This window comes from Gavialis gangeticus, unplaced genomic scaffold (assembly GCF_001723915.1).
Source record: "Gavialis gangeticus isolate Ggan-Ray unplaced genomic scaffold, GavGan_comp1, whole genome shotgun sequence".
Classification (NCBI taxonomy): domain Eukaryota; kingdom Metazoa; phylum Chordata; order Crocodylia; family Gavialidae; genus Gavialis; species Gavialis gangeticus.
Genome location: NW_017729023.1, coordinates 2,971,851 through 2,982,870, shown reverse-complemented (window position 1 = coordinate 2,982,870; position 11,020 = coordinate 2,971,851). Strand labels below are relative to the sequence as shown.

Here is an 11,020-nt window from a genome sequence, read left to right as displayed (position 1 = left end):
CTTGCCCTCTTAAAGGGAAAGGTGCACAAGCCACCCTGTCACACATGCTTTACAAGGCATTTTTAATTTGATGTTGCACTCAAATCCTCTGACATAACTAACAGCAGATTATTTATGATTAGTTTTTGCTATTGCTCAAGTTTGTTTCTTTTTCTCATGTATTTTTATTCAATTTCATTCAAGCTGTCCCTGACCCTCATCCTTCCTTTGAATCCCAGCCTTTGATTTCTGCTTGGCACCAAACTATCATTACCTGGTCACATGCAAGCTCTCTCAATGGCTTTATCCACATATGTTACACCGTGTACATTTAGAAAGTGACTTCTTGCATACTTGTCTATCAACCAAAATCAAGCTTGGCCACTGTGCATCACTTAAATATGAATCAAGCTGACCAATCACAGCCCAAAGGGAAAATATTCCCCAAGAAATGAAAACAGTTGTTTACTAAACATTGTGGTGGAGTATTATATAGAATTTGTTTTACACTGTAGGCCCACTACATACCTAGCCTGTTGATTATACGAAGCTACAAGCCTGATATGAACAAGAAAACCTTTCAGAGCTGCTCTCCTTTATCAATACAGCCCCCAAATCCTAAATTTGACTGCCACAGACTTGGATCCCTCTCTTCCTCCTCCACTGATTTCAGTCAATTTTATGCATAGGCTAACTGAAGAAACAGATCTTACTTTAACTCATTATAAGTTAGGAACATTTCAACTCAGCCCTTTCATCAGCTGTTACTCCTATGCTCACTATGTAATCAACAAATGAAAAAGAATATTTAAACTAATTTATCAAACAACCAGCATTGAATTCACTAGCCAAAATCGTACCTGGCTAGTTTAAGACATATTGCTGGGGACTCCAAAAACACCTTGGAGGAAATTCAGTAACACTTTCATTCTGTAAAGTCAAAAGAATGACAACTGAACCTCCCCCGCCCTCTATGGGCAAGTTCGTTTGATGAGATCTGAGTCCAATACCATTTGATAGCATCCTCTTAATTTAACCAGTTTTGATGTTTAAGTAGCTCTGATTCAAATATAAATGAGTAATTAAATACACTTAACTGAAACTGGACAACAAAATTAAATGAACATCATAACTATTTTTATTACCAAAACATGAATTGATGCATTAAGTGTAATCATTTTGATTTTTTTTAAAATCTGATCTTTTATCTCTGTTCGGCAAACGAGCCAATAAATTATATAAATCACAGATGTGTTTTCTTCTGACTCAAATATTCAGATTTGTTTTTATATGATGACCTGGTAGTACATTAAATCTCTTATGCTTTAAAAAGAGAAAACCAAAAAACAAAGCAAAGACGTTCAGCTTAAAAATGCTACCACACTGTTGCAGATTTCCATGAAACCTCCTCCATGCTGTCAGCTTAATGCTGCAATTTCCTTGAGTTTCTTCAATGAGGTACAGAATGCAGCTAGTTCAGGTGTCAAGGCACTCTACACTGTACACTTCCATTCATTTTTAAAGTCAGTTCAACAGGTAGCCAATGGTGTGTACAATACCAGATGCACCCACCCTGCCCCTTCAACATAGCCATTTAACTTAACAAAAGCCACGAGTTATGATGATGAGCTCCCTGCTGAATGCAGAAGCAACGATTCCATCCAACAAATGTTAAACCAAATACATATGTATTTAATTATGTTAAGAGTTCCAAAAGAAAGTAAAATGTAGACAAATGCACAGAACTTCTGTAAATGACAATGAACTAAGGCAGTAGCATTGTTACCCCTGTGCTTTAAACAGCGTCTAAAGCAGCTTCTAAATTCTTCCAATTTGGGATGCTTATGTATAATTTTAAGTGATGTTAAATTTCAGCTATAATGAAGATTTCCCACGCTTTCCTTCAGTATCTTGGAACTAGTCCTGTAGTTATTTTCCCACCTGCTTTCTTAAATAACGTAGCTGTTGTTTGTAGGCCAACAGCATTAGTTTATTTTCATATTAATGCAATCTCTAGTTTTCTGATGGTGAAATACTAAAGCACTATTCATCTTGCTCTTCCTCTTCTCCATCCTCATCTTCATCTTCATCACCTTGGTCTCCAGATTCAATATCATCCTCATCTTCAACCTGAAAAAATAATAATATAAAAAAAAGACTTAAAAAGAAGCAGTGTACTTTAATACATTGTCTTCAACTGAGAGAGAAAAAACAGCAACAAAAAACAAAGCCAACCTAAAATTTCTGCTCAAATTATATTTAACTAAGCATCAGGCATCATAGAATGTGATAGTATTTCTCGTATCAATGTTGAGAAGTCCTATCTTCCGGGTTTTATTTTTAACTTTTACTTATTTAAATTTTGGGAATGAGAAGACTGGTCCAAGGTAACAGCAGAGAATCTGGTACGACTTCTTAGCACAGACATTTCTGCTCTGTGCCTTTAAACAAGTCACTTCATTTGTGCCTCAACTTCTTCCTTCAGTAAAATTAAATAATGTTCATCTACCCCACAGAACTCTGTGAAACCTAACACGTGAAAAAGGTTTTGAAATGCACCACTGAAGATCCCAATCTGCCTGCCAAGACATCTTTGCACCAGTACTTCCATGGTTCTTAGCTCTTGGTCTGCTTACAGAGATCCTAAGCTGCAGTTCCAGATCCCTCAAAACAGCACCTAACTATTTTATCTACTACATGGTTGCAACTTAGCCTAAAAGAATTGTTTTGACTCCATTTGGATGCTTACTGCATGTGCTGTTACGCCTGCTAGGCATGCAGGTAGTGTCCAGGCCTCATTACTATCCTAATTCATTTATGTTTACTGCTAGCTGTTTAAGGTCATACACCACAACAAAATGAACAGGCATAAACTCAGCCCAACCAGTAGTACCATATTTATTTAAATAAGGTGACCATGATTATAAGACAACCCCCCAAGAATTAGATTCTATATACGGAAAATTTGTACTTTTGCTATCATTTCTCAAGTATAAAATCTAATTATTGGAGATTTGCCCTGATTTTGTTCCCCTCCTACTGTTACAGCAGGGTAAAATAAATATGGTGGATCAGATGGCTTCCCTTACCTTCTGTCCCACCAACTTCTTCCCCTGCAGCCCCTTCATCCTCCCCACCCTCACGCCAACACACTCTCAGACCCTGTTCTCCCTCCTGAGCACATGGAAGCGCAGGGCAAATTTGCAAATACTGATGGTTGAACTGACATTTTTATTCCCCCCCACTTTTTGATACTGATACAAATTTTAGCACAGCTATTCCACAAACTTACTTTTAAGCAGCATTTTTGTACTTACTTATAAAACATACACTTGATCTGAGCCCACAAGCGGCCGAGAAGCGACTACACACAATCAAAGCCAAAAGGCTCATGATTTACTGCAAAGCTCATTGGGCTGGGCCACAGGAGTGCTCAGTATATGTATGTAGTCCATATACACCCCCTCCCCAGCTTCATGTGCTAATTAGCAACACCCACCCCCACAACTCATGACTTGGAACTGAGTGTTCCTTGTCACGGGTCTGAGGATCCTCTGAAAAAAATTATATGCAGAAGTAGTTCAGGAAAACTCGGTCTAGTTCCATCTCATAGAGAGCTGGATCGCACTAATCATATAACAGGCTCAGAGAAGGTGTGACAGCAGGATTCTGGGTGAACTGTTTGGGGGCCCGCTGGTGATGTCTGACAGACATTTCAGGCTGGTGAAGAAACAGGAATCATTGGAACTGGGAAAGGTGCAACTTAGCTGTGAGAGTGAAGAGGTCTACAATGTAGTAGCTCACCATGAGTTAAAGTCTGCACTGAAGGGGGCTGCACACAATGGATACTACCATATATATTATTTAGATGGGCTCCACTATCTTATCCTTGTGTTAGATCACTACCACCTAGCACGATAACTACCATGACCACAAATGTGGTTTTCCTACTGGCTGGGGAAAACCATGGATGTAGCAAGAGGTAGTATCATGACCGCGATAATGCATAGTTAGCTTCCCACTTCCACTGGGAAGATCTCAGCTATACACTGACTTTATGGAAGTCGGAGACTCCTCCCTAGCTTGCTCCTGTGACCATACAGCTGAGAGCAAGCGAAACTTGGGGACCTCCGAACCCCAAGCCTCTGGGCTTGGGCCTGCACACAGGATGCCCACCAAAGGATTTGGAAGCATCTGAAGCTCCAGGCAGGGATGGAGGATGCTTGCTGGTAGTAAGAGCACATATGGTTCTCAAATGACTTACACGGATTTGGAACTGATTTGGCTGATTTGACTTGGGACGCGAAAATTTTTCCTTAAAAAAAAAAAAGGGGGTTACTACTAGCATTTTGGGCCAAGGGAAGGGTGTCAGAGCTTGCTCTGGCCTCTTCAAGTGCTGGCCTAGTGTTGCAGTAACTTAAGGCCTACTGCTCACTCTCTCCTATGGGAAGCAAGTGCTGGGGTGTTTTTGATTTTTTGTTTTGGGGTTTGTTTGGGGGCTTTTTTTGGGGGGGGGGGAGAGGGGTTATGTGTAGCCCCTCAGAAGTTCCTATTGCCCATTATGGGCCATGTGTTTTATAATCATGCTCAGTGATGGCTACATTTTAATCAACTTCATTGTTAGTTTCTATTACAGAGCACATGCTACTTTTGGATGGCAGTTTAACAACAGAAATGTATTTAATATGGTTTCCTTGTATGCAATTATAAAATGAAGAGCTTCTCTCTCCCCCCATGCTGACTTGCGGGGGGGGCTGGCGGACAGGCCACAGGGAGAAACTTGTCTTATATTGTAGCACGAACAATGTGGTTGAAGTAACAATACTTGAATAAATGTGGTACTTTGCTATTTTTCACAGGTGTTCCTGCAACACAGACTCTCAATGCAGTCGCCCCACTGCCTCCCATTTGTTTTTTCCTTGCTGACCCCTGCCAACTACTGCTATCAGCTCATCACAGTGATAATCGGTTGTGTTATAAGCATGACCACAAAGTCATGTACCAGGTTAACTGGGAGAGAGTCATAAGCATTCAGAAAACATGGTGACCATCTCCATCCATTTGGTGGCACACTACCACAGAGACCCGGCAAAGTCTACTTTAGTCTCCTAGCTTGCTGCCTTCTGCACAATATAGCTGCACAACTAGTCTGCCTCTTTACTAGAGGGTATCCCCTCTTTCCTCTGATAGGGGCAAAAAAGATAAAATCTGTATGCCCTGACAGGCAGGTGCTCAGACACCCAGGCATTTCTGGCCACCACATGCAAACAGGATGATGGTGGAGACAGAAGAGCCCAGGTACACTTAACTTAGAATATTTTCATATTGCCCTTGCAACATGAAGCTGCAACAACTTATGCAGTGGAAGTTAACAGGCCAGATCGTAAAAAGGTGATTTTCCAGGTGGTATTAAGTTTTCATTTCAGGAAACAGTGAAAGTAAACAACAGCAATGACAGCAACTCCCCTCCACATAGTACCAGCAGCAGTAGCATACATAGGATAAGATGCAATACATGAGATTACAGTCTTCATCAATCATGTCAAGTAGGTGTTTTCCAGCCTCTTAAGGAGATCAAGGATATGGGTGGTAAGACATGGCCACTGACCAGTATTACTGAAGCTCAAGTGATGTGCTTATTTGTCATGTAACACGTTTGCTGGCCACAGTACTCTTGAAACACCCCATGACAGGTACAGACTGGGGACCTAGTATAAACCTAAGTAAGGAATAATACGTGCTTCAGCTTGTATAAACGGAAGTGCTCAACATAAAAATCAATATGCAGTAGCATGGGAAAGCAGAATACAATCTGCTAGTCAAGGCCAGCAGTAACTCAAGCAGGTTCAGACAATTCCTTTATGGAAAACACTAATAGCTGTTAAAGGCAACCACTGTAGCACCTGGATTTTGTGTCTTTGGATAAAGAAAATAGAAAAAATTATATACAAGTGTTCCACATTTTCAGTTATTTAAAAAATCTGGGAATTTTGAGGGTTTATCTTCAAAACCTAAAAACTGGGATGAAATTGGGGGGAGGGGAAGGGGAAATCGGTTTAAAATCGGGGAAAAGAAAAAAAATAAAAGGGGGAAAAAAAAAATCAGCGGTGAGGAAGAGGGAGTAAGGCTGGGACTGGGGGGGGGAGGGCGTAGTGCAGCCCATTGGCCGCTCCCAGGGCTGCAGCAGGGAGTAAAGCGAGGGGAGTCAGCGGGTGCAGGGCGGGGGGGGCACAGCTCTTGCTGCTACGTACCCCCTGGGAGGGCTGTGGGCTGAGGGGCTGCGCTGGGGTCTTCCTGGGGGCAAGTGCCCCCAGAGTCATGCCCCGCACCTACTTACAGTTCCTTCTGCAGCTGGCATCGGCCATTTCCGGGGCCGCTACAGCAGGGGCTGGGGTGAGTGGGACCAAGTGGAGCCCTCTGGGGCACAGGGCACTGTGCAGCTTCTCCACACTCACCCCAGCCCCTGCCGCAGCAGCCCCAGGAGCAACCAACACCAGCTGCCTGCAGCTGCTGGGCTGCACTGTGCCCTCAACACCCCCCCAAGGCTCCATTTGTCCCTACTCCCCCCAGTCCCTGGGCTGTGCCATGCCGTGGTGCAGGCAGGTGGTATCAGTTGCTCCTGGGGCTGCTGCAGCAGGGGCTGGGGTGAGTGAGGACACGCTGTGCTGTGTCCCATGCCCCCTGAGGTTCCACTTGTTCCCACTCATCCCAGCCCCTGCTGCAGCAGCCCTGGGAACAGCCAACAGGTGCAGTGCCTGCTGCAGGGAGCAGGGCCAGGCTCTCCCACCTGCTGTCCCTGCCCCCCACAGCACGGCTTGCAGCTCCCAGCACCTGGGGCAGGGCTGCAGTCAGAGCCACTGGGGTGTACCTGGGACCTGCCCACCCTGGGAGCAATTCCTGCAGCCCCTCCTAGGGTCGGAGCCAGGAGCCCCGCCCCCCCGGCAGTGGATCCAGCCACCCCGGCCCCCATGCAGCCACTGCCACCCCGCCCCCACATCTGGTTGGAAACCTGGGAACTAAAACCCAGGTGTAAAATCAGTAAAAACTTACTGCAATTAAAAAAAAATGCAGTAATTTAAAAATCAATAAAAAAATATAAGTAAGTCAATTGGGAAAAACTGAAAATGTGGAAAATCCTATTAAATGATAGTGTATTCTTGCTAAATATGGGAAAGTGGAAATATATAATCACTTGCTGCCAGTCTCGGACATCTTCAAAGGGCCTACACCAAGCTACAGAAGTGTGGCTCAAGCAGACGACACTAAAAACCTGTTTGAATATAGAGTACCTTTCCAGACTGAAAAAAACCCTGGAAATTAACAAATTGTGCTAAACCAGATTAAACTGTAGAGAGCAAAAAGCCTGAAAAAAAAGAGGCTTTAAAAAGAGATAATCCAAATATACTGTATTATAACTTTAGTTTGAAAATGTTAATGTAGGGATTGATGTAACCAAATACATTGAATATAAATTTTGCTATAATGGTTATATTTGTGCTAAGTTTCTTAAGGAAGTCATACCAACAAACCAGCCTGGTCAGTGAAGACCATAAACCAAGATGAAAAGAACAACAGGATGGTAGCAAGGACCATTCCATGATAGCGAGGGAAGGAGACAAGAAATCCTCTCTTCCAGAACTGTAACTTTTACAGGGACATAAAGACCAAGTAATTGACACCTCACAGTCATAAGAAGTTTCCGTGACAAATACATTTGAATAAAACCAATCAGAGAATCTTTATTAATATATTACAAGCCATCCATAAATAATAGAAAGTGTCAACTAGAGAGAAAATTGAAAAAAAAAAAAAAAAATCCATAAATTCAGGAAAACCTAATGCCAAACTGCATATCACTTTCTTCTTGAGGCTCCCCAGCAGGTATACATAATCTGCATTATGATATTGTAGGTAGCTGGACAGGCAACAGAATAAGTATTTATTCTTCTGCTTCTGGAGTGTAACAATAAGAATTAGGCTGCATATCTGTCTCTTGCCTCTTTTCTGACCGGCTGGTGATAATTAAGGGTATTGTAACTGTACTGTATAATTTTGTTTAAATAGAAAAGCATTAAAGGAACTGTAGCTGTACCCTAGCTCTGCATCTAAGCCTGCAGAAGAGGTCCTGATCATAGACAGGCTTTCATCTTTCCCAAGTTTGATCCCAAGTTTTTGCTATACATACACAGACTCTTTCCCATGCATAGTGAATTTATGTTGTATGTGGCCCCACTGGAACCAAAAGGGCCAGCTCTAGGTAGCCGAAGGTGCTTATGGCATTGATAGCTGCTAACTTGACCTCCTGGAATGCAACAGTGTAGGGTAGGGGTACATAACTTTTTCCAGCTGTGGGCTAGAATGAACCACCCTGGGTCAGACATGGGCAAACAGGTGGATGTTTGTCCCTGCGGTGGCCTGGGAAATGCACCAGCAGCTGAAGCCCCACAACCTTGTTGGGGATCTTGTTGTGAAGAAGGCTAACAGCATACTGGGCCGCATTAGTAGGAACACTGTCAGCAGATCGAAGAAAGCGATTCTTCCCCTCTATTCACTACTGGTATGGCCACATCTGGAGTACTGTGTCCAGTTTTGGGACCCCCACTACAGAAAGGATGTGGACAAATTGGAGAGAGTCCAGCAGAGGACAAAAAAAATGGTTAAGGGGCTGGGACACATGGCTGATGATAAGAGGCTGAGGGAACTGGGATTATTTAGTCTAGATATGAGAGGGCTATGGTGGGGATTTAATAGCAGCCTTCAACTACCTGAAGAATGGTTCTAAAGAGGATGGATCTAAACTGTTCTCAGTGGTGGCAGATGACAAATGTGGAACAATGGTCTCAAGTTGCAACAAGGAATGTTTACATTAGATATTAGAAAAAACTCTTTCCCCAGGAGGGTCATAATAAAGTCCTAGAACATACTACTCAGAGAGGTGGTGGAATCACCATCCTTGGAGGTTTTTAAGACCCGGTTAGACAAAGCCTTGGCTGGGATGATCTAGTTGGGGATGATTCTGGTTTGGGCAAGGAGCTGGACTAGATGACCTCCTGAGGTCCCTTCCAATCCTAATTTTCTATGGTTTTATGATTTACGAGCTGGATGAAATGCTTCCAGACTGTAGGTTGCCAACCTGTGGCCTACAAAATCAAGGTGGTCTGGAGTGTCAATGACCATGAAGCCCTGATACCTCATCTCTCAGTACATCACGAGGACTCCTCTATCCACAAGAGCTGGTACCGTCCTCCCATGGCAGATGTCCTGGGTACAGTGCTCATATCAGTATAGCAGATAACCCTGGTCAGGAATTCCTCAACTGTCTCCAGAGGTTTTGTAGCATGCTCTGATCCCCAATATGGACAATGGAATAGTACCTCCTACCTGGACTTAATGTGGCATGGCTCCTTGCCCTGGCATCAAGGCACATTCCCCAGTGCAGCCAGCACAACAGGAGTGGCAGTAGCTTCATCCCTGCTAGCCAAAGATGATCTATCCCATAGTACTGCCACTCAACCCACGTTGTTCCAACTGGTCCAGACAATCCCTCAGTCAAATGCAAACATGTTGCTGTCACTAACACAATGTCATCAGCTATTCATTGAAGTAAAGCACAAGTAGCAATAAGTAGCTTCTTCTGGTGTTCACCATCACATCTTGCAATGATGTATTCAGATATTCTCATGGCAAAGCTCAAGACCAGACAACTCCCTACACACATTCCTCCATAGGACCTTGATGGCCTGCCACCTGGCCACCTTTTGAGTGATGAAAACCCCAATATAGGCTTCTACATCCTGTCTGGCATACTCCCTGCTGTCAGAACTTTGGCCTGGCACAGGCCTTGCCATCTTTTGGACACAGGTCTTCATTTATCAATCATTCCCCTTGTTCAATGAAAATGTGTAAAACTATTTTTTGTTTTGTTTTACAGAGAAGCACATGATTGGTGCAAGTATTACAAAGACCAGATGTTTTTCACTGTGCTCGGACCAGTAATTAGGTTGTGCAACTAGTGACATATGCTCTTCTGGGAAGAGAAAAGGAGTGGTTTGTGAAGGGAACCAGAGGAGGAGTGAGTTGGGGGTAGGCTTTAGAACAGAGTAGAATGCAAAGAGCATGGCCACTTACATTTGGAAGTAAATTCTTGCTTTTTGCCAACATGAAGTTTAAATCTATTGCCTTGCTCTCATCCATGGGCATTAAGGGGAAGTCTTTGTCATCTCTGAAAAGTGTCTGCACATACAAGACAAACAGGAAGATCCTGCCATCTTCATCTTCATCCTTTCAAACAGGAAGATCCTGCCATCTTCATCTTCATCCTTTCTGGACTAAGATAGTTCTCAGTGGGGTTGAACCATGTAACACCTTGCAGCTGACAGATTTCACAGACATTTGGGTTGGAAGGGACCCGGGGGATCAGAGTCCAGCCCCCTACCCCAGGGGCAGGAAGTCAGCAGGGATCATAGGATCCCAGCAATATAAGCATCCAAATATGTCTTGAAGGTGTTCAAAGTGGGTGCTTGAACCGCCTCCAGCGGCAGCCTAGTCCAAACTTTGGGGGCTCGGACAGTGAAGAAGTTTTCTTATGCCCAGCCTGAATCGGTCACGGCAGAGTTTGTGACTGTCCGATCCTGTCGTCCCTTGGGGCGCTCTGGTGAACAGACGTTCCCCCAGATCCTTATGAGCACCCCTGATAAATTTATAGGTGGCCATCAGATCCCCCTTGAGTCTGTTTTTCCAGGCTGAAGAGCCCCATGGCTCTCAGCCTCTCATCATAAGGTCTGTTTTCCTGACCTCTGATCATGTGTGTGGCTCTCCTTTGCACCCTCTCAAGCTTCTCGCATCCTTTTTGAATTGCGGAGCCCAAAACTGGACGCAGTGCTCAAGCTGCGGCCTCACCAGGGTTGAGTACAATGGGAGAATGACGTCCCGGGATTTACTTGAGAAGCACCTATGGATGCAAGCCAGCGTTTTGCTCGCTTTACTAGCTGCAGCATCACACTGAAGGCTCATGTTCATCTTGTGGACCCCTGAGTCCCTT

At 43.9% G+C, this 11,020-nt stretch overlaps 1 protein-coding gene across 1 annotated transcript in view; it reads right to left on the bottom strand.

Moving 5' to 3' along the window:
* Nucleotides 1-1,094: 1,094 nt before the first annotated feature.
* Nucleotides 1,095-11,020, bottom strand: part of USO1 (USO1 vesicle transport factor) — a gene marked incomplete at its 5' end in the record, with an annotated part of 86,244 nt that continues 76,318 nt past the window's right edge. Inside the window, one exon of the mRNA XM_019516797.1 lies at nt 1,095-2,109. Within this exon, the coding sequence (XP_019372342.1) occupies nt 2,023-2,109 (87 nt within the window). The remainder of the gene's footprint in view (nt 2,110-11,020) is intronic.